Here is a 25,566-nt window from a genome sequence, read left to right on the forward strand (position 1 = left end):
CCCATTCAATGGTGTTCGACATTTTCTCCCATATGAAACTTCACACGGAGTTATCTTGATGCTTAATTTAATAATGCCATTGTAGAAAAATTCTACTAAAAACAATTACTTTTCTTTTCCCATGATTCCTTAGAATCAATCATACATGCTCTCAGCATATCTTTTAATATCTGAATAGATTTTTTTTTACCATCCGTCTGTGGATTAAAGATCATACTGAAATTAAATCAAATACCCAACACTTTATGCAAATATTTCCAAAGTCTTAAAGTGAACTTTGGATCTCTGTCAGATATAATGGAAACTGACATTCCATGTAGTCGAATTATCTCCTTGATATACAACTCTGTATATTTATCCAATGCATAATCCATTCACATCGGAATAAAATGTGCCGATTTATTTAACCGGTCACTATCACCCAAATGGAATCCTTTTTATTTGATGTCAAAGGTAGTCTTCTAACAAAATCCATAGTGACTCTTTACTACTTCCACTTTGGAATAGAAATCAGTTGTAATAATTCCGAAAGCACTTGATTCTCAGCTTTTATTTGTTGACATGTCAAACATGTAACAACAAACTCAGTAATACTTCTTTTCATACCTGGCCACCAAAATAACTCTTTACATCCTGATACATTTCGTTCCCACTTGTATGCATAGTCAGTAGACTATAATGTGCCTTAGAAAGAATATATTTCTTCAACTCATCATTATGAGGAATACAAATTCTTCCTCAATAATTTCCATCAAAGTTGGCTTCAAAGTCTTTAGTCTCGCATTTTTTTTCCACAAGTGAAATATTTTTTTTCATCTCTCATTTTTTTCTCTTTTTCTTTTCTTTCTCGTTTTCATTTTTTTCTTCTTCGTTTTCATTTTCTTTTTCTATATTTTTTTTCTTCTATTTTTTCTTTTTTTTTCTTCTTCTTATAATATATATATTTTTTAGCTCTTGTGCCAAATGCCGAGACAACATGACTAAGAAAATCAACTTCTGATAGCCAAAACTCACTCTTTGACAGTTTAGTATATACCTTTTTATCCTTAAGTATTTCGAATACAGTACGAAGATAAGCATCATGCTCTATCTTTGTATTCGAGTATACTCGAATGTCATCAATACAACCACCTCAAATTAATCCAAGTAAAATTGAAATACTTGATTCATCAAGTCTATGAATGCTACCTGAGCCTTTTTCAAACCAAACGGCTTTACTACGAACTCGTAGTGTCTATACCGTTTCTTGAAAACTATCTTTAGAACATCTTCCTCTTTAAAATTTAACCGGTGATATCCCATTCGAATATCAATTTTAGAAACATTATTGCTCCTTTTAAGCTGATAAACAAGTCATCAATACTCAAAATAGGATATTTGTTTCTGATAGTTACTTTGTTTAACTATCAATAATCTTTTCAATAATCTATGCATAGTTGCATATATCCATTTTTTTTATAACCAATACCTGTTTACCCCAAGGTATAAAATATTCAGTCTAATGCATCCTTCATCTATCAATTCTTGCATTAGTTCTTTATTCTCTTAGCTCAATCGAAATCATTCGATATGAACCCATAGTTACAAGATTAATGTCTTGATAACCATCAATATTGAATTCTACCTCTCAATCTGGAGGTAACCCATAATAATAAATCTAAAAAGACTTATGGAAATTCCTAAGTTATGGAAATAACATATAATCTTACTTTAGATACTTGAGTATCTATCACCTTAGCTAAAAAAGCTATTCATCCTTTTTACATCATCTTAATCGTAACCATTGTTGATATCACATTAGTGATGATTTCACTTTTTCATCAATCATTAAAATTTTTAATTTCTCTGCTCTCTTTTTTTAAAATTAATCGCTTCTTGTGACCATTGACCCAACTTTATTACAGAGACCACCAACTTATGATCAAAATGGTCTAAAACTCGTTAATGATAATCCCATCAGATTCATCAATAACATAAGCTTCTGAATCTTTATCAGACATTTACTATTTGTCCTTCTAACCCTTGTATCATGACCGTGACCGTGACCATGACCATGACCATGACCTATGGGTTTTCCGTTATAATATCACTCGATATCAAGTAGAATTGAATATTTCTACTTTATAATTCCATAATTCATTGTAGCATGGAAAGTTGGACAATCCATTTTCACATATTTACCTTCACAAGGTAACTCTATCCAATTTTATGGACTTGATATCCATTTTCAAACCAACTCATAACCATTTGATTTACTAATAATTCAACTTTCTTTAAACATTTAGCGGAAATCATATTACCGCTTATGTATTTCCTCTTGCTCAAATCAACAATGCTTTTAACAATTTATTGCATAGCTTAAATATTTCTCACTTATTTAAGCTTACCTGAAGAACCTCAGAATCATCACTAGATTCAGAAATCTACTCTGGATCCTCATCCGATTCGACTTTTCTTGTAAGTCATCCAAATTTTTTAATCGATTCTTTCCACAAAAATGGAGAAAAATCCTTTATAACATCCACCCTTCTAAGGTGTTTTAAATAAGTCATGTCGGTTCCCTTTTTAGTCGATTTCAATCTCGACTTTCTTTTCAACATTTCGACTTTATTACCTTTGTCATTAATTTCAACATATGAACATAGTCAAAATCATCATACATTATTAAAAGTAACTTTACTCCCAATAAACATCATCACAGTATATATACAAATATCAGTAACTTTTGACATTCTAGTGGCATGTATACACTTTTTTAACTCAAAATCAACCTCGGTTTAGTCCTAGAATCGGCTAAACCTGTAGCTCTGATGCTAATAAATATAACACCCGTAACCTGTATATTTATACCTATACAGATTACGGATGTCACCCGTATTTTCTAAAACCATTTTACGATTCGAAAGCAATTTAAAATTTATTTTCTTAAAATAGTAAATGATATTATAAAATTATAATATCATAAAAATTACGTTTCGTTATAACCAATTTAATTCAAAATATTTTTAATTATGAATAGTGAATAGTACCCGAATAGTGAACAGTGAACAGTGAACAGTGGGGGAATCGATTCCCTGTAGCAGGGGAATCGGTACCCCTTTTTCATACTGAAAATTTTGGTTTAAAACGGGGTTACTGTTCATGATACAGTAACTTACGAAAATTTACATATAAAACTCATAAAAATTAACCTTTCATCACTATAAAAATTTCCAAAAATTTACTCAATAATTAAATTAAACATTTCCAAATTACATGACACTATCTAAAATCAAATTTCACAATAGGATGTCTTATTGATATTGAAATATACCTCTCGATGCTTGATGTCGTTCTGAACTCTTTATTCTTATTCTTTGCTTTTTACCTACGCGTGAAAATCATCACACGCTAAGTATAAACTTAGTGAGGTAATTAAAACAATATATAGTGCAATACAATTCATGCATAAATTTAGATTTCAAATCCAATGCCATAAAACCATGCTAATAGCATCTTCAATATTTTACCATGATCAATATAATATAAATTTCTTACCTTTTATCCCATAAGCTCATAAGCTTATTTTTACCAAAATACTTACCATTTAAAATTCCATAAGCTCGTAAGCTTATTTTTTTTCCCAATATACTTGCCATTATTCCGTAAGCTCATAAGCTTATTTGCATGGTTACTATTATTAACCAATAAAACATAATCCATAGTCAATAAACCATAGACAATAGCCCAATATAACACCCTAAGGACCCTGGGTATACGAGTAAAATACCTGCACCGTAGTGCTAAACCTGCACTAAGCTTACGCCATAGTGCTAATCCGGACAATACACATAAGGTCGTGCCCACCACCTACACTAAGCTTACGCTATAGTGCTAATCCGGATATAAACCTGCATTTAGTGTCCTTACACACTATAGTGCTAATATAAACCTGCAACTGCTATACTCTATGGCATGCCAACTATACCCTGTCCCTCAATGACTTACTTGGGCATATAGTCTATTTTATTCGATCCATCCATGGCAAAGTATATTATCAAATTTAACATTGGGCAGTTCATACCCGAAAACATTCATGGTAAAATATCACATTTTGTTTTCATGATCAATGCATTTTAATTTCATCCTCTGACATCTCAATGTCAATTTATAAAAAATGATATAAAATCATGTCGATATAAACAAGGTCGACTTACCGTAAGTCTTCCTTATGATGTATAAAACATCCATGTATAATTTCATGCATGTATTGCACTCACCTTGACACTTTATGTCTTTCAAAATATATAAGCCTCACTATTGTTCACCATAAGCCCTTTTATATTTGATTTTCTTCGATTACAAATCAATCACAATCTGTATAAATCATCAATTCATAATAATCCATATGTTAGTATTTTACTAACATAAATACATTCCACCATATCTCCATACTATATTTGAAATTCATCATCTATCAAAATATTTAACTCTTAATTATTCCTTATAACATTGGAACCAACTTTTCCATTTACTCAAAATGGTCTTCACCATTTTACCACTTAAATTCTTAATACCAATAATTCTAACATTGAAATTATTTCCATTCAAATGCTTTTACAAAAGCATAAATACATTTACGTATCCCAACTATGCAATTGTTGTACTTAAATCACCAATCATTTCAATCTTCCCAAAATAATCAATTTCACATTTAACACTCATTTCAATTCTCAAACAACAATTCCAGCATAGTACATCTATTATATAACACTTACACAATAACCCATCAATTTTCCAGAATTCAGACAACTCGTACTACCTTTAAAGAATCATTAAACTGTATTGATACACACACTGTAATTTAATTCCGTTTTTTTCATTGAAAACTAGACTCGAATACAAATCTATCCATATAAATAAATCATTCTAATTCATTCTGTACAATTTATGGTCAATTTTCAAAGTTCACCAACAGAATCTGTTTTGTTACAGAATTCTGCTGTCCGACTTTTCTGACCTTTCCTCAGTTAACAATTCATATCTATTTGTATACAATTTGAAATTGATCCCCGTTTATTTTAAACGAAACTAGATCCATATATGAACACAATATATAAAAATAACCTCCAAATTATTTTTATATATTTTCTAGTGAATTTTCGAACCTACTGTAATTCCCAAAATCTACACTGTTTTTCTTTAATCTCGTCCTTGTGTTCTTCATCAATTCTTACAACCTCAAAATCATCAATAATCATCATCAAGTTAACAACCATAGTATAAAACCAAATTTCCAGATTTGGGGATATTTGAATCAAGCAAGATTATCATGCAATATTGATATTAAATGATAGCGTTTTTCGCAAATAACCATTTTCTATTTTCATCATACTCATAATCCTAAAGAAATTGCTTGAAACATGAGTTGAAGATCTCTTACCTTTGAAGAAACCCACGCAGCTTTTGGAGGAGAAGATGAACACATTTGGTTGAAATGTCATCTTAATTTACATTTCATTCCACTTTAAATGAATATATTATTCATTTAATTATGATAAGACCAAAACACCCTTAATGAATCTCCAAAATCACCATAAAACCAAGCCATCTGATATTACAAAGTCAAATATAATTTAATTTGACTTTGACCTACGAAAATGCCCTGAAATTTTCAAAACTTACGTTTTAGTCACTAAATTTCACAGTTTCGGTTAAATCTGGAAATTTGCACATTTCCAGACCATATTTCTCTGATATAAAATATTAAAATAATATTTCCAACAATTTTATAACATCCTTCAAATTTTTGTAAAATTCCAATTCGATCGGAATTTACCGATTTCTTACCGGCTTTAACTCTTTCTTTACTAAATTCCAAATCCAACAATATGATTTCTATAAAACTCCACTCCCAAGAGTAAACCATCTATTTATAGAATAAAATTCTTTTTAGGAAATTATCACTTAATTCCCTAAACTTTTTCCCAAATTTTATACTTTGGCCATCAAACTTCCAAAATTTACATTTTGGTCATTATCTAAATTTTTGGGGTATTACAATTTCACTTGATTTTATGGTTTTTAACTTATATATGTTATGACTTGCTTTGAATATGACTTGTGATATAAAAAATTATTTTTTATTAAATATTTTTTGTATTTTGTATTTAATTTTTTAAATAATTATGACGTCGTCCGGTTCTTCTGACCGGTCGGACCGGTTCGACCGGTTGAACCAGTGAACCGGTAGCATGACCGGTTCGCTAATCGGTCCGGTTCTGAAAACCATGGATATGGGTTTTGGATTTGATTTTTTTTATATTGATCTCTTTTTAGTTTTTTTTCCCCACTCATTAGAACAATGGAACATAAAAACATCAAATGAAATATCGTGTAGAGTAGCTTTACGTCTATTAAAGATGATGAGGAACCTTTCGGATAAAACCGAACAGCATCCCTGCTATGAGCAGTTAGTCGAGTCGAGACAAATGGTTCAAAAAAAGGGTTATTTAAAGGAATGCAATAACATAGAAATAATGAAATGATCTTTCTCATTACATAGAAATAAGAGAAAATTACAGTCACTGCAAAATGAATGTTCTAAAACAATATGGAAATGGCAAAGCTTGTCTGGATGGAAGGGCTTTGATGAGCATTCTAAAAAGTCACATTCAACCTTTCTCACTTGCTTTGAATATTTATGTTTCAGAGCATAATTGGACATTAACCTGTTATACTAAAATGCTTTGGAGGTGCTTGATTTTAATGAATTTATCTGGAATCAAAGGGATACTTTGGTACACGAGAACATATTCCAACCGGCTTTCTTGATTGTGGATACTGCTCGGCAATTGTATAGGGGTCTCACATCCACGTCTCTCATCCCAGGTCTGCCTTGGTTAGAAATACTCCGCGCTGGATGAAACCGCCTGCAGGAGTTATTAAAATCAACGTCGATGGAGCTTTCGTGATGGCTACGGGACATGGGACGCTTAGGGTTGTAGTTTGTGATCACACTAGGCAATTGGTGGCTTGCCATGCACGTCCAGTCAGTGCCATGCAGTATGCAAGCTTTGTAGAAGCTGCGGCTTTCACCGAAGGAATCAAGCTGGCGGTATAAAAAGGCTGGAGAGAAGTATTTTTGGAGGGGGAAGCTTCGAACATCGTAAACAAACAATTGCAGTAGATCAATGAAAGCAAGGCTCACTGAATATTTATAATAAATTAACAAGACTGAATATTTATAATAAATTAACAAGACTGAATATTTATGGACATGGGATCATTGCAATAACTAGAAACCTTCATGTGACGTTTAATTCGCTAGAATGTTTATGAGGGAATTGAAATCTGTGAAGGAATTAGAACCTGTCAGGAATTGGAATCTGTCAAGAATTGGAATCCAATTTCATATTCTGTTTGGTTCGCAGACTTGTCAGATGAATTTGATTTCAGTAATGTAAAATGACAGACTTACCCTTCTTGTTTTTTTTTGCTTTATTTTAGTTTGTTTTACAACTTACATGTAATAATATATTATAAAAAATTAAAAAATATTAAATTTTTATTTTATTGATTGATTATTCATTTTAATAAATTATAAAAATCATGCTAATAAACATCATAAGTTAAAATCATCGCAATCAAAATATGTTAATAAGTTACCAAAAGATAGAGTAATATTTCGATACATTCCAATCGGAGTATGTTAATTAGTTACAAAAAAATATACCAAGAACTATTTTTATTCAATATATAAATTAGAAACTCGACCTGACACGACACAAAATAATAAAAAAATTATTTTTATTCAATAAAAACATTGACTTAATTGAAAAAATTATATATAGATGGGTATTATTGTAATTATTCCTAAATATATAAGATAAAATTATATATATTTTTCGGGTCGATCCGGTTTTTTCACCCTAAACTCGAACCCAACCCGACTCGACCTGAATATCACACTTAAAAAACCCGATCCGACCAGAACAAAATAAAGTTTCACCCGACCCGAAATAATAAAAAATTATTTTTATTCAATAAAACACTTAATTGAAAAAATATATATAGAGAGGTGTATTATTGTAATTATTCCTAAATATATAAGGTAAAATTATATATATTTTCGGGTTGGGTATTTTCACCCTAAACCCGAACTCGACCCGACCTGAATATCACACTTACAAAACCGACCCGACCCGAATATATGAATTAGAAACCTGACCCGACCCGAAATAATAAAAAAATATTTTTATTCAATATATGAATAAGTTACCAAAAGATTGATGAGAATAGTATGGTCAAATTTCAATCCATCCATTCTTGGATATAATTCACTTTCCCTTATTTGACGGAAAGTTGAAGCCATGAGGGATTTCAATTCTCTTAGAAAACTTTAACCAAACATGAGAAAGTGGTGAAATTGGATCCCAATTCCCTCCAATTCCAAGGGATTCCATCTAACCAAACGTCACCTCAGTATTATTGAAGAAGGTTGATGGTTGAAGAAAGTTGTTAATTGCTGTTTGTTGTAACTGTTTACGGTTTATTGTTGGTAAGTCAATTTAGCCACACCTAGGTCAAACTAAATAGTGTTGACCCATCAGGCTAATATTGGACTATATAATGAGCTTTGTGGTAAAAAGGGCCTTAGTAACTTTTGGCTTACATTCTTTGTTCTCTCTTACATTTTTGTATCGCAGATGGCACCTCCAAAACGGCTACGTGTTTTGTAGATGGGTGATGTACACTTGACGTTTACTTCAGAAGCTTCTAGGCGCTGTAATCAGATGAGCCGTCAGTCTTGGAGATGGGTAAACATACAATTATTGTGGTTAATTCTTTTACTTATAACATTTTCAATATAGTATCAGTTGTCTAGCGATTCAAGTGCCTGTGGAGAATTTGTTGGGTCTTTCCGTTTTCCTCTGCTTTCTATTTTCTTTGTTTGGTTTATGTTTGTTATCTTGTCATGACTACTTTCCCCGCTATTGGGTATTTTGCTGGTGAAATCTGTGGTTCGATGACTGGTGATCACTCTATTGAGGTGTCGTTTGCAAATAAGTATGTCAACATTCGTTTGGATGAGCATAACTTTTTGCTCTGGAATCAACAAGTAATCTTGATGATACGGGGTCATGATTTGGAATATCTTCTTGATGAAACATTACATGTTCCTGCATAGACGATTTTGGGTGACAATAGTGAGCGGATGGTGAATCCAGCGTATCGTGTGCATAGAAAGTAAGATAGTTCTCTGGTTTCGTGGTTGTTATCAATGATCAGCCCGCCAATTCTACCTTAGCTTGTGGGTGCTGAATCGTCTGCTAAGATATGGAAGATGGTTCTTTGACTTTATTTTAAGCTTACAACGTCTAAGATTGTTGGGCTCTATTGTCGGCTCAGATCAAAAGGATCTGTGACCTTCTCGCCGCAAGTGGCAGTCCGGTTTCGAAGCCCAACAGATTGCAACCTTTCTCAACGGTGTCCCAGTTGAGTTTAAACTGTTTGTGGCGACGATTACGGTTAGTCAAGAGGCCTATACGTTTGAGACGGTTACCTCGGTTCTTGTTAGAGTTTAACTCGAATTCAAAGTGGCACAAATTAATTAATATATAAATATTGGAAAAGTAGGAAATTCAATTTAATTAAAAGTATAAAACTTTATTAAAGTAGATTTCTACTTTATTTAGTTTTCCTTTGTAATCAAGTATTTATCCCTATAAATAGATACTAAGGGCCAGGGTTAGAGATCAAGTTTTTCTTTCACCAAAATCTTCTTGTATTTTCTTCTTTCATATTAGTGAAATTCTTCTCATCTGCCTGTGGTTTTTCCCTTTTTGGGTTTTCCGCGTAAATCATGATGTTCTTTTCTTTTCTTTTTTGATCATGTTTATTTGTTTTCCAATAATCATCGTTCCGATATTATAACAAACTGGTATTAGAGCTTTGGACTCAAGATATGACAATAATGAAGTATGATATTTCGTTGTTGGATTGAAGCACCAAGTTTTCGCTATGGCAGGTAAAGATTCGGGATGTTCTTTCACAGTTAGATTTCGAAGATGTAAAAAAATGATTTGATGAGAAGCCAGAAACACAATGGACGAATGAGAAAAAGCGTAAGGATTGTAAAGTTCTTTCTCAGATGCGTTTACACTTATCAAATCAAATTTTGCAGAATGTGTTGAAAGAAAAAACAGTTGCATCTTTATGGGCGAAATTGGAGCAACTTTACATGCAGAAATCATTGACCAACAAGTTGCACCTAAAGCAACGTCTTTATTCACTTAAGTTGGCGAACGGTTTGTCTCTTGAAGAGTACATGACCACATTCAAGGAAATTGTCTATGATCTAGAGACCTTTGAAGTGAAGTATGATCAAGAAGACTTAGGAATGATCCTCCTATGTTTGACGCCTTCTTCCTACTTATCTTTCATAGACATAATATTGTACAGTCGTGAAACTCTCGTTCTTGAAGAGGTTTATAATGTCCTACACTCGTTCGACAAGATGAAACATCTTGTATTTAGTTTCGAGCCCCAAGCAGAGGGTCTTGTGGTACATGGATCAACTAGCTCTGACCGTGGAAGAAAATATGAGCGTTCTTCTGGTAGTAAAGGAATGGACATATCAAAATCTTCCAACCAGGGTAAAACTTGTCACTTTTGTAAAAACAAAGGTCATATTAAAACAGAGTGTTACAAGTTGTAGAATAAGATAAAGAGAGAGGCTAAAGAACAGTCCGTAGAGAGACCTAGTGTTGCGGATGTTGCAAAAGATGTTGAATGCAAACTCCTAGTGGTTTCTGATGACAATGTGAAGGCGAGCGAGGAGTGGATCCTTGATTCTGGGTGTACCTATCACATGTTTCCTAACCGTGAATGGTTTGTAACCTATAAAGTTGTGTCAGTAGGTATTGTATTGATGGGTAATAATGCATCTTGTAAGATTACAGGAATTGGCAGTGTCAAAGTCAATATGCATGATGGAATTGTCAGAACCTTGAGTGATGTTCGTCACGTTCCAGATTTGAAGTGTAACCTGATCTTGCTAAGTACTCTTGACACAAAAGGGTATAAGTACTCCGGAGAAGGTGGAGTTTTAAAGGTTAGCAAGGGTTCGCTTGTTGTGATGAAGGCAAAGAAAAAGAATGAAAGGTTGTACGTTCTCAAGGGGTTTACGATTACTGGTGATATTGTTGTTGCATCATCTGCACTTTAAGAGGAAGATGTAACTAAGCTTTGGCATATGCGCCTAGGGCACATGAGTGAACTTGGCATGTCAGAGTTGAGTAAAAGAGGTCTCCTTGATAGTCAAGGAATTTACAAGCTAGAATTTTATGAACACTGCGTATTTGGCAAATAGAGGAGAGTGCGGTTTACCAAAGGGATTCACAATATGAAAAGTACGCTAGATTACATTCATATTGATCTATGGGGATCGTCTAGAGTATTCTCTCATGGAGGTACAAACTACATGTTGACAATCATTGATGATTATTATAGAAAAGTTTTGTAACATCCTCAATACCGGGTTAGTGATTAAAGTGTAAAATTTTAAAATTTCAATGATCAAAGTAAATAAATTGAAAAGTTGAAAGATTTAATGGAAATATTTCATGTAGGATGAATTAGCAAATAATGAGAAGTTAAGAGGGTAAATGGGTCTTTTATCAAGAAAATAATTAAATATGGGTGGTGGGTATTTTATAACCCACGTGTAACCCATTTTTAGGAAACAAAAGTTTCTAGAGATTTCTCATTTTCATCTTCTTCTCACAACCGTGAAGCACCCAAGCCAAGGTAAGTTGGATTTCTTTTGATTAATCCTTCAAATTAAAGTATGGTTTTGATTCATGAAGCTTTAGGAAAGATGATGGAGATGAAAAAGGTTATAAAAACTCAAAGATTTGTAAGTTATGAAGGATTAAAGATGGGAAGTAGATAAGTGAAATTTTGAATAAGGATGTATAAATGGATTTAGAAGTTGAAATTGACTTGTCATGGGTGTGAATAATAAGTTATAAGTGTTAGAAATAAGTTTGGATTACATGGAAATTTTGGTATGATTCTTAGTTTTAAGAATTTGAATGAGATATGGGAAATTCTAAAGTGTTGGAATGATAAAAGTTAGTTAAAATGGTTGTAGTTGAGTTAGTGGTATGAAAGGAGTTTTATATGAGGAAATTTAATGAAAAGTTGTGGAATTTTCGGGTGAAACCAATTTATTATTGACATGTGCATCGATGCACTATGAATAGGCACCGATGCACTAAGACAAAATTTGAAGGTGCATCGATGCATTAAGGGGTGCATCGATGCATGGAAATTTTGAACCTAATTTGGGTATCGATGCATCCATAGTGTATCGGTACACCCCTAAAGGAAAACTGAATTTTTGGGTCATTAAATTAGTTCGAGTTATTAGTATCAAATTATAAGGTTTAGGATTCTTATAATTGTCTTGAAAATTATATTTATGTAGATATTGAGCCTAAACAAGTTCTAGAACAAGTGACAAGTAAGATCGATCGAGGAAAAGGCAAAGAGATATAGGTGAGTGCATATTATTATAGTAAATGATTATATGGAAATTAGACTTGCGATGAGTCTATTTTCAATGTTCTGAATTCATGATTTCATGAATACTAATATGTGACTAATATGACTTCTATGTGTACATGACTATGATCATATGTTATGTGTGTTATATGCATCGTTTTACCTGATTTATGTATTACATATCATTCTATGTGATTACATGAAAATGCGAGACAAGTTATGCAGCATGGAGTTATATGATTACATAAAAATATTGTATGAGCTATGTGATAAAGGTAAGAAGTTTGTCTACGCGATATAAACTACGTGAAATGTAAAAGCCCATGTTATGTAGATGAGAACTATAGGTATAGTTGGCATGCCAAGAGTAGAGGGTCTACGTGGTCCTTCGGGACAAATTCTACGTGGTCCTTCGGGACATATATGTATTCTTTGGAGCACGTATGAGATCTTTTGAGACACCTACTTGATCCTTGGTATATGTATATGATTCTTAAGGAATTTCTATGTGCTCCTTAGGGACATATTATATGGCACTACGGTGCAATTCTACGTGGTACTTCAGTTCATTTCTACGTGGTCCTCCGGGACAAATTCTACGTGGCACTTCGGTGCAAATGTATACGAGCTGTGGTGATAGCATAGTGCACAACCTCACATTACTCACATACCTCGGGTTCTCAGTATTGTATCATGGGCTATTGAACCTATTGAACTTATTAGATGAATTCATTACATTTCATCTTATTATGGCATCATTATTATATTTCATTGTTATTATTATTATGCCTCACTAAGTCGATGACTTATAATGTAAGTGTTTTACACGTAGGTACCGAAAAGCAGAGAGATCCATTATAAGCTCATCAGAACAACATAACTCCCCTTGAAGATCAGATCAGAAGTAAATTAAATAGTATGTATTAGTATGTTAAAATAGGTTGGCATGTAAACAAGGTCGGCAAATTAAGTATTTATGCTCTGATCGAGTTTTGTAACGTTTTAAACGTAATTATGTAAATTAAATGCATGGTAATGAACGGTTAAATTTTTACGAGTTTTATGTACATTTTCGAAAATCATTGTAGCACTGTAGCACTGTCCATTTCTGTTCATATCGTATTTTACTGTTCAAAAAATATATATTTTCTTAAATTGGTTATAACGAACACAATTCAACAATATATGATCATATTTTCTTAATATGAGTTCAAATCTTTTTGTTATTTTGTAAGAATATGGTCTTAAAAAGTTAATGTGACATCTCGGATTCGTATCCGGGTCGGGTACGGGTTGGGGTGTTACAAGTTTGATCGTTATTCTTGAAGCAAAAAAATGATGTGATGGCCACATTCAATAATTAGAAGACAATGATTAAGAAACAGACTGGAAGACAAGTTAAATGTCTTCATACTGAAAATGGTTTAGAATTTTGTTATGGAGAATTTAATGAGTTATGCAAGAAAGAAGGGATTGTGAGACACCTGACATTTCGTCAAACACCACAACAAAACAGTGTTGCTGAACGGATGAATATAATGATAATGGAGAGGGTTCGTTGCATTCTCTCTAATGTTGGTTTACCGTAGTCATTTTAGGCTAAAATCGCTTCGCTAGCATGTTTTCTGATTAACATGTCTCCTTTTATGGCCATTGACAAAATGACTCCGCAAGACGTATGGTCTGGTAAGCCTGCAAATTATTTTGATTTGAAGATATTTGGTTGTCCTGCATATGCTCATGTAAACAATGGTAAATTGGAGCCTAGATCCATAAAGTGCATCTTTATAGGATATAAATCAGGAGTCAAAAACTATAAGTTGTGGTGTCCTGAAACTAGAAAGATAGTTATTAGCATTGATGTGATATTTGATAAATCTGCTATGTTGCAAGGATCACCCCTTAATGAAACTACCAAGAATTCACAGGAATCATAGATCGCACAGAAAAAGGTGGAGATTCAATTTGAAGTATGGTCCACATCCGACACACTAGTATATAATAGAACTCATCCACAAAAATTTGATTCGTCATCGTCTATTGCACATAATAAACCTAGAAGAGAAATCAAGTACCGCAAAGGTACGCAAAGGTTGATCTAGTTGCGTACACCCCTAAGTGTCGTGAAAGACTGATATAGACTAAGAGCCATCATCTTATTCAGAGGCTATTAACTGCAAAGACTCAGACAAGTAGATGATTGTAATGTAAGAGTAAACAGAGTCACTTAACAAGAATAACACTTGGAATTTAGTAAAACTTCCCAGCGAAAAGTGAGCCATTCAATGTAAGTGGTGTACAAAAAGAAGGAAGGAATTTCGGGAGTTGAAAAACCTAGATACAAGGCAAGGCTGGTTGCGAAGGGATTCAGACAAATCCCTAGTATTGACTTTAATGATGTGTTTTCTCCGGTGGTAAAACATAGTTCAATTAGAGCTTTACTTGGGATAGTAGCTATATGAGACCTTGAGCTTGAGCAGTTAGATGTGAAAATGACATTCTTGCACGGTGAACTTGAAGAAAACATTTACATACAACAACCGAAGGGTTTCATGGTCTCAGGAAATGAGAATCATGTTTGTTCATTGAAAAAAAATATCTTTATGGACTTAAGTAGTCACCTAGACAATGGTATAAGAGGTTTGACACTTTTATGATTTCTCTTGGTTTTAAGCGAAGCAATTTTGACAGTTGTGTTTACTTCAAAAAGAATCGCAATGGTTTGTCTATATACATGCTTCTTTATGTTGATGATATGTTGATAGCTGCAAACAATAAAGAAGAGATTAGACATGTGAAAACTCAACTTAATAAGGAGTTTGAGATGAAAGATTTGGGTCTTGCGAAGAAGATACTCGAAATGGAGATTAGAAGAGACAGAAAAGCAGGTAAATTGCACCTAAGTCAAAAGGGGTACATTGAAAAGGTTCTTCACAGTTTCAATATGCAAAGTGCGAAGCCTGTGAGTTCTCCGCTGGAAACTCACTTTAGACTTTCATCGGACCGTTCACCAAAATCAGATGTGGAGCTAGAGTGCATGTCACATGTTCTATATTCTAGTGCAGTAGGATCTCTGATGTATGTTATAGTTTGTACGCGTTAGGGCTTAGCGTATACAGTTAAAGTACATTTGTTTCACTGAAAACAGTTTCCGAAAATTGAAATCTGGAAAATGAATTACATTTTTAGAAAACATTCTCTAGAAAATATTTTCCAGTGTTTTGATGATACATTGTAAAATATTTTACACTGTTTGGTTTATTTTTTTTGAAAAAAGTTTTCAGAATCTATTTTTAATAAAGAATCATACATATTCGATATGTTTTTATTCTTTACTTTAGTTTTAAAGGTTCATTTTATTTTTTATATAATTATATTTTATAAAAATTTGTATTTTTATAAGTACACCAAACTAAATTTTTAGATAATATTAATAATTTATAGTGATTATGTTATAAATACACTATTTTAGGTTTGAACTCTTCACGATGCTTATTCATTCGTATTTTTAGAAATGAATTTCAACGTATAATTAATATTATGTAAGTTTATTTGATATAATATTAATAATTTATAAAAAATATATTATAAAAGTTTATAAATATTTTTTACATTTAATTAATAGTACACCACATTTAAACAACAATAGTACATAACATTGTAATAATAATAATAGTGTCAAAATGTATAATTAAAGGGTTTATAACATTAAAATAACAATAATATCCAACCCTAAATCAAGAAACTATACCATCCAGAAGAGACGCACTTGTACCAAATAAAACTGTAAACATGTTGCTAACACCTGTACTAAACCAAAAATCAAGAAACTATACCTGAATAAACTTTGTTAGAGCATAACAAAAATACACAAATAAAAAGGTCAACCAAATACTAGTTTGTTGATGAGAGAAAGAGGCCTTGTGTAGTTTTGGTGATAATATTTGTTGCTAAATTGTTACCAAAGAAGTTTCAGAGGGACCCAATGAGGAGGATACTTAAAACGAGCAACATCTAAAATCAGGGCCATGTCCCTTCCAGCATGATAACCACCAAGAGGAGAAAAATGACCAGTGCCCGTCTGCAAAAAATATAGCCAATGTTATCCACCACTTAGCAGATGTAACAAGATTAAACTCCACTTGGATTTTAATACTGACACTAGGTTAATAAATAGCATGGTCAAAAGAATGGCACATTACATCAAAATGGAAGACTTAAAACACATCAATAAATGATTAACCAAATACATGCCATAAGATTCAAATTATTTACAATGACAATTGCAATTATATACAAAATGCTAAAAGAATGATCAAGTCAGCTGATCTCATATAAAGATGAAATTTGTCTCCCCATATCATTTTCAATATTGCTTCATTACACATTGTGACAAGTCACAACATGAAAAGAATATAAAATGGATCAAAAAGAAGCCTCTGACATTATTACATCCAATGCTGCAAGCATTTGAACTGATGAGCGTTCTGTTAAATAATATTATCACAAATGAAAGAACAAGAAAACATACCTAGTATAATGTATAAACTATAAAATTGAATCTCACCTGTTTAAAAATTGACCTGTGATATGATGAAATTATATGACGCTCATCAGAAGTGGAACATCTCACAACAAATATACGAAAGTCATCCAAGGAGCTTTGATTTGTGCGGAACGCTTCAACTTTTGCTCCAGCACAATGAGCCAAACATACAAGCTTGCCAAATGATATTCCTTTCTCTTTAACTTTTTCCAAAGGCTCACAACAATCAAGCATAGATTCATCAAACCACCTCCAAGGTCCTACAAAAAGAAACTTATAACTGCTCAGGTGTATACTTTTAGATGACAGAAAATGCATTCTGCTACTCATGGATCAAACGTTCAAGGAAGTATGACAGAGATCAATGACACACTACTCCCATTACAGGAGACAGGGTTGAGACTATTCAAAAGATTAGAAAAAATAGACGTGAATATGGGCCAAATAGTTATAACACCAACTGACATAAAAACTTAAACGTTACTATTCGAGCACTTATAAGTTACAAAATCATTTGCATAACTAAATTTAGAGAATTTGAAATTCCTAGAATTCCATGGAAAATGGCATTGCCCTGCTCTCTAGATTGCAAACACATTCACTTATTGATGATAAACAATAACTTGATTATTGAAAAAATCTAAAAAACTTCTTTTTAGTGCAGAAACAATCTGAAAAAAATGTCCACTTAGTTGTAGAAGTTACCCTTCCATTTTCTGCCAGGGTCAATAGCAAGGGCATTCAAGACCATTGAAAGACTGGCTAGTCCACAGTAAGCTGGCTCTGATTGTGTTTGAAAGTAAGATATCAACCTATAAAACCCTTCCAACGTCCCGTTTTGAATAGCTTTGATGAAAAGTTGCTGCAGTTCCAATACATTGCAACAACTGAAAATATTAAAAAAAAATCACTAAAAACACAAATGCATCATACAAGTTCTGCCGATTCCTCAACTGGAAATCACAATCAAAGAAAAATGTGCAAATGATTAAGAAAACCTAAATAAATGATAAGTAAAAGTGGAGAAGCAATGGTTACCTTTCCATCGGAGGAAGCGAAATCAACGGCAGGAGAAGGAAGAACTCGTTTATACAAACCAGCCATCGCCATCTTCATTTTGCTTAGATTTTTCTCGATTTATACTAATTATATTCAACCTCTTCTTTGCAGTGATTTCCCCGGAAAGGAAACTGAAGATCTCTCGGAATCAAAGCTCAATCAAACGGACCCTGATTTTGGGTGTGGAGAGAGGGAAGGGAAAATGAAGGAGCCTGTGAAGGGAAAATGACTTCCCTTTTCGAAATGGTAAGTTATTTTACGGTGAGAATGGCTGAGATTTCCGTTGACCGTAAAATATTTTCCCTTGATTTTTCTGTTTTACTTGAACCAAACATTGAAAAACGGCCCAACCAAACGAACCCTTGGTTTAGTGAGTAGATACATGGCGGATCCCGGTAAAAAATTTGAAAAATTGTCCAATAGATTTTCAGGTATCTTTGCGGTACTAGTGATGTTTGCTTGCAGTTTGCACAAACTAAAGATGGAGTTGTAATGTTTGTAGATTTTGATTTTGCGGCAGATCTTGAAAAGTGAATATCCCTTACAGGTACTAAGGGTCAGTATTAGAAATCAACAGATTAAAATATTAAAAGTATAAAATTTTATTAAAGTAAATTTCTATTTTATTTAATTTTTCTTTTGTAATTAAGTATCTATTTATATAAATAGATATTAGAAATCAAGTTTTTTTTTATCAAAATCTTTTATATTAATGAAATTCTTTTCTATTGCTATGATTTTTTCCTTTTCGAGTTTTTCACGTAAATCTTAATATTTTTTATTTTTTTCAATTATATTTATTTATTTACCGATAATCATCGTTCTAATATTATAACAGTTCTCATTGATGTTGAATCTAGGATTTACGTTCCGCTCCGTGTTCCTGCCAGCATCAATATGACCGGGCTTGATAATAAGCGTCGTGGTGGTGACTTGAAGTCTAACAGGGGATATGCTAGTGAAGAGCGTTCCTCTTTTGATGGTAGGTCAGGGGATTCTAGGGAGAAGAACTCCGGTAACAATCGCTATCGGGGGCGACCAAGGCACCAATGCCAGCTTTGTGGTAAGCTGGGTCATCCGGTGGATAGGTGTTGACACAGGTTCGATAAAAACTATAAACATGGATCGTCCGATGGACAAGCTAATGTTTGTAAATACTCTTCTGAGTCACCTGATTCTGGTTACAATCATTTTGTCAGTTCTTCAACAGGGTTCAACACTATGGATGATGTTGTTAATGAGGACACGGCCCAGATCAATGCTCTGATTGCTAAAGGAATCTTGAATGTCTCAGAAAAGTGGGTCCCTGACTCGGGTGCAACTCATCATGTCACGTATGACAAGTCGATTGATCCTTCCTCTCGATATACAGGTAAGGGGAAGGTATATCTTGGGGATTGTTCTAAGCTGCAAATTTCTCAAATTGGTGATACGGTTCTAGCTACTGATTCATGTGCTTTAAAAGTTGATCATGTTCTCTGTGTTCCTCAGATAACCAGGAACTTAATGTCAGTTTCTTGTCTTACTCGGGATAACAATGTTTATCTTGAGTTTCTCTGTGTTACTCGGGATGGTTCTATTGGAAAGCAAGCTTGAAGATGGGTTGTATAGCTTTGAGCTTGCCTCGGGTTCAAATGAATCGCTTCACCATGTTACTGTCAATAAAGAGATACTTAATAACAATGTTGATGCCTCTTACAGATTGTGACACAGGAGGTTAGGGCACCTTGCCTCGAATGTTGTTTTTGATTTGTTTAAAAATTTGAAGAAAACTGATGGAAATGAGGTTTGTACTACTTGTTGTTTGGGCAAAAGCCATAGACTCTCTTTTAATAAGTCTTCTACGGTTTATACTAAACCTTTTAAACTTGTGAAAGCTGACGTCTGGGGCCCCGTGCCTGTGAAATTTGGTGCTCGGTAATATTACGTATCCTTTGTCGATATGTACAGCAGAAATACTTGGGTTTATTTGCTTTGTTATAAGTCTGATGTGTTTCAAGCGTTTACTATGTTTCAGGCGCTTGTAAAGAATCAGTTTGGTGACCAACGACAATTCTTGGAGATCTCTTGCCATTCCAGAAACTGTATAAAAAGGTTCCTGACTATCAGTTTCTTCGTGTGTTTGGCATGCAGTTCTTTCCATGCCTGCGAGCCTATAATAAACATAAGTTCGTTTTTCGCTCGAAGGCGTGTGTATTTCTTGGTTATTCGCCACAACACCATGGTTATCAGTGCTTGGATTCTACTAGAAGAATATATATTTCGATGCATGTGAGGTTTAACGAATCTGTTTTTCCTTTTGCTTCAATTGGGTCAGGTTTTGTGGTTGCTAAGCCTGGTGATACGTCAGCTTGGCAGGTCCCCTTTTCGGTGTTGGGGCGGTCTGGTGGTCCAGCTAGTCCTAATGAGTGTTCGAGTCCTGTTCCTGCATCTGGGGCTGTCGATCATTCTTCGCAAACTCCTGCTGCTATTGGGTCTGAATCTGGTCATGAGTCTGTCAGTCCCTCTTTTGCTGGTAATGCAGTTCCGAGTATGGAAGGTCCTGTTGATGCAAACACTGTGCTTGAGGCTGTTCAGGACGAATCTGTCGAACACTCTAATGCGTGCAGTGCTCCTATAGAGTTGGTGCAACATAGTCCAGCGACTGTGGTGGCGGGCCCAATAAATAATCATCACATGGTGACATATAGTAAAGCGAGTATTTTTAAACCTAAAGTTCACAATACTTTTCATGTTGACACTCCAGTGTGCAGGATGTTCTTAGGTAAAAATTGGCTCCAAGCAGTGGAGTTAGAATATAATGCCCTGTTGGATAATGGCACATGGGAACTTGTTCCCTTACCACCTGATAAAAAAATGATTGGTGCGAAATGGATCTTTCGAGTAAAAGTATAATTCGGATGGTACTATTAGCCGAAACAAGGCTAGACTTGTGGCCAAAGGGTACTCTCAAGTACCGGGTTATGATTTTATCGATACTTTTAGCCAGGTCGTTCGGTTCACAACTGTACATGTGCTTTTGTCTGTGGCTATTTCTCGTAGGTGGCAGGTTCTGCAAGTGGATGTTAACAACCCTTTCCTCAATGGGGATCAACATGAGGAGGTGTACATGAAACAGCCTGAGGGGTTCGAACAACCCTTTCCTCAAGTGCTTGCGTGCAAGCTTAAAAAGGCACTATATGGCTTGCGACAAGCACCACGAAATTATTTTGATAAGTTGTATGGGTACTCGTGTATTTTGGGTTTTAAGTCTTCATGTGATGATAAATTCTTGTTTGTATATAATTATGTTGATGTGACTACTTATGTTGTTGTCTATGTTGATGACATTTTAGTCACAGGTTCCTTTGAAGCTCATGTTCAGAATGTTATTGACAGTCTTAATAGTATGTTTACTTTGAAGGACTTGGGGCTCGTTCATTATTTTCTGGGTGTTGAGGCTTTCCACACCTCAACTGGAATATTTCTAAACCAACGACGATATGTGGAGGAGCTGCTTTAAAAGTTTAGGATGGCAACGGCAAAACCGGTTGATACGCCTATACCTGTCACTCTGAAACTCAGTAAGCACAATGCTGGTACCAGTGTTGATCCTCATCGATACCGTAGTGCTGTAGGAGCGCTACTTTACGTGTGCCATACGGGGCCCGATATCTTGTTTGCTATGCATAAAGTTGCTCAATTTATACAAAGTTCGTGTGAAGCACATTGGTCTGGGGTGAAAAGCATTCTTCGTTATCTTAAAGGTACTTTGGATTTCGGATTGTGGATTGCGCCCATGACTGATCTGGGTGTGTTGAAAGCTTTCTCGGATGCCAATTGGGGGAGTGATCCCGATGACAAAATATTGATTTCCAGACACTGTGTCTTTTTAGGTGATCATTTGGTGTCTTGGACATCCAAAAAACAGAGTTGTTTCTCGTTCGACAGCAGAGGTAGAGTATCGAAGTTTGGCTGAGGCTACTTCAGAAGTTATGTGGTTGAAGGCAGTTTTGAGCGATATGGGTGTCGTGCTTGCTTCTTCGCCTACCATTTGGTGTGATAATACCAGCACAGTTGCATTGGCAGCCAATCCGGTTCTACATGCTAAAGTCAAACATGTAGATCTGGATGTCCATTTCATTAGGGTGAAAGTGTCAGATAATGTTCTACTAGTAAGCTATGTGCCAGCGCAACCTCAGATTGCTGATGTATTCACAAAGCCACTTGTCATGGCTCGGTTTCACGAGCTAAGGACGCAGTTAAAGGTAGTCTCCTTCCAATGTTTGGGTGCTGTTTCTGGCAGGTGTTGAGCAATGTAGTTTCAGTTTGTTTAGAAAAGTCCTGGTCTTGAAAGTAGGGTGAATATTGAAGAAGGTTGGTGGTTGAAGAAAGTTGTTAATTAATGTTTGTTGTTGGTAAGTCAATTTAGCCACACCTGGATCAAACTAAATAGTGTTGACCCATCAGGCAAATATTGGACTCTGTAAAGAGCTTCGTGGTAAAAAGGGCCTTAGTAGGCCCAGCCCACGCTTGTGAGGTGGGAACTTTTGGTCTACATTCTTTGTTCTCTCTTACATTTTTGTATTGCAGATGGCACCTCCAAAACGGCTGCGTGTTTTGTGGATGGGTGATGTACACTTGACGTGTACTTCAGAAGCTTCTAGGCGCTGTAATAAGATGAGCTGTTAGTCAGGGAGATGGGTAAACATACAATTAATGTGGTTAATTCTTTTACTTGTAACATTTTCAATAAGTATAACCTAAACATGTTCCTAACGGTTTTGTTTACAATACTATAATAACCACCATTTACTACATAAAATCAGTCTCATGGACAACAAAATATTCAAACAGAAGTTCAAGACAACTGCGTTTTATCTCTTGATGAAAACTGTTGGGATCATCTCTTGTCTGTCTCCAGTGCAATCTAAGCATGGTGGTTTATCAGCTCCATAATAAAAGAATGCCATCATTTTCGACAACTCATCCGCGGTTCGAATAGCTGAACAAGCAACAGATTACAGGTTCATATAGTCAATAAGAAAATGGAGGCAAGAAGCCAAGATTGTTACTGGTACTTTTAAGCAAGTACCTCGCTCGCGGTATAATTTTTTCCCAGCTTTAGTGAACATTATTTTTGGGAAACCTGAGACATTTAGAGCAGAGACCAAATCATCCTCTATTACAGCATCAACTGCTACACACTGATAAAGAGGAAATATAAATTAGTACCAACGATCGAAAGAAATGCAACCACATCAGAAACAATGGTATAATAGATATCATACTCTTGGTGAAGGCAGCCTGCAATTCCATATGATGTTCACAGCCTTGGTCAGCTCGTCCCCAACTCTTTCATTTTCTTTTGTCCTGCAAATTATCCATATCTTTAAAGGAGATGATTAACATGTCGTACTGACTGGTAAAAAGGAAAACTAACCTTTTGTAGTGGAATGATTAAAGGACTAATGTCCTTGAATACAGTCTCTTCCCATTGATTAGTCTTGATATCTTTAATCGGACGAATATAGTCCATCATCTTGCCATACTATTTCCTTCTCGCTGTCATAATCATCTCCGTTACCTTTTTCCTTCTTGTTATTCTTGACAGTGATCTTATCAAAGAATTGATCCAGGTTGAAACCCCAGCCATCGGCATCTTTGGGCCAATCCGGATCATCCTCATCTACAACCAATGGACAATCGGACAGGAGCTTTTGCATCTTCTTCAACTTATCAACAGGGTCAACCTCCCCCTCGAATTCGGGATGTTTATTGATAACTTCCCTAATTTTGGCTCTCCATTCGCGCCGCTCATCAGCATCCAAATGATAGGAATCATCAATCTGACCCTTTTTCATGGATGACTCGTCGTCGTCGTCACTGTCACTTGGTTCTTGTCCCATAAATTTTTTACCAAAATTTTCCACCATCCCATATGTTTCTTACCCCATTTCTTATGGAACCTGGATTCCGCATTAGCCAACAATTAGTAACTTGAAAGGTGAATTTGCACTTCTATTCAGAAACACAAAAAAGAAAGTTCGAGCAAACATACCCAGAAGGCATCTTAAATAATTTTGAAGAAAAAGGCTTCAACTTATTCAGTTTTACAGGAGAAATCCAATACTGAAGATGGATTGCGTGTTGCAACGCCATTTCCATCTATTTCTGTGAAATCTTTACCAAAATTATTACTGCAAAGAAAAAACACTTTAGAAAGCTCTTGCATATGGAAGCAACCAAAACTTGAAATTAATAGGAACAATTTGATTCACCACCTTCATCACCCAACTCCAATCCTTTTTCCTTTTCTTTGAATGAATTAAAACCCTTCGCTAAACCACGAAAGGTGGTGCCGGATTGTGGTGTGTGTAGATAAGGCCAGCCACTGGTCTTTACATTTAACAAAAAGCCCAATTCATATTTGATAAACAAAGGCTTGGTCTGAGCGTAATCTTATACTAGTATTTTTATAAGGGTAATATCCTTATCATATTTGATTAATACATGATTGATCACTTATGTTTGTATTTTATTTAATTTCCATTACTAGTTTAAAAAAAACATAGTATATGATCATTTTATTTTTTTTTAATTAATAAATGATCACTTTCATTTTTATTTAGTTAAGGTGTTGTAACCATGTGTTAACTGTTGTTAACAGTTACAAATTACGTGGTTGTTAAATATTTAGTATAATTACACATTTGATCCTTGTTTTTTTACATATTCTCTCAATTTAATCTTATTTTTAATAAATTATAATAAATTTAATATTCTAATCGAATGATGCTGCATGTGTCGTGCCATGTGTCACCATTCGATTTGAGCATTAAATTTATTTTAATTTATTAAAAGTATGACCAAATTGAGAGAATATGTAAATAATATGGACCAAATATGTGATTATACCAAAATATTTATCTGTCACGTTACCTAATTTGTTAATTATTGATGACAGTTAACCCGTAGTGACCACATCTTAATTAAATAAAAATGAAAGTGACTATATATTATGTTTTTTGAAATCATTGAGGAAAACTGGACAAAACACAAACATAAGTGATCAATCATGTAGTTAACCGTATCATATTTGATATTTGTATTTTGATAAAATATTTAATGCGGTATTTACACTTTTAAAACATCTAATATGATCAACAATTTTCTAGAGCAAATGATTAAGAGTTTTAACTAGACACTTTTCATTTCTCTTAAGTTGTGGGTTCAATATTCATTATGGGTAATTTTTTTCTTTATCTCTTATAGGTAGAAATTGTAAAAAAAATGATATATATTGAAAAATATTTAATATGATATAAGTATCGAATTCATTGGGTGATTTTAGTGATAAAAGAAAAGATTATTTTTTTAAAATTTTAAAATTTAGATAATTACATTTATAAAATATATGTATGTTATCAATA

General features: G+C 34.1%; 1 protein-coding gene and 1 pseudogene across 1 annotated transcript; both read right to left on the reverse strand.

Moving 5' to 3' along the window:
• Positions 1–16,327: 16,327 nt before the first annotated feature.
• Positions 16,328–18,431, reverse strand: LOC120147959 (glutathione gamma-glutamylcysteinyltransferase 1-like). The gene is made up of 4 exons (XM_039161179.1): positions 18,134–18,431; positions 17,801–17,957; positions 17,117–17,355; positions 16,328–16,630 (listed from the first exon to the last, which is right to left on the reverse strand). The coding sequence occupies exons 1-4, from the start codon at positions 18,209–18,211 to the stop codon at positions 16,508–16,510; spliced, it is 597 nt and encodes a 198-aa protein (XP_039017110.1). The 5' UTR covers positions 18,212–18,431; the 3' UTR covers positions 16,328–16,507.
• Positions 18,432–22,958: 4,527 nt separating this feature from the next.
• Positions 22,959–24,334, reverse strand: LOC120147958 (annotated as a pseudogene).
• Between the last annotated feature and the right edge of the window lie 1,232 nt (positions 24,335–25,566).

The sequence above is a fragment of the Hibiscus syriacus genome, unplaced genomic scaffold (genome assembly GCF_006381635.1).
Source record: "Hibiscus syriacus cultivar Baekdansim isolate YM2019G1 unplaced genomic scaffold, ASM638163v2 tig00110945_pilon, whole genome shotgun sequence".
Classification (NCBI taxonomy): Eukaryota; Viridiplantae; Streptophyta; class Magnoliopsida; order Malvales; family Malvaceae; genus Hibiscus; species Hibiscus syriacus.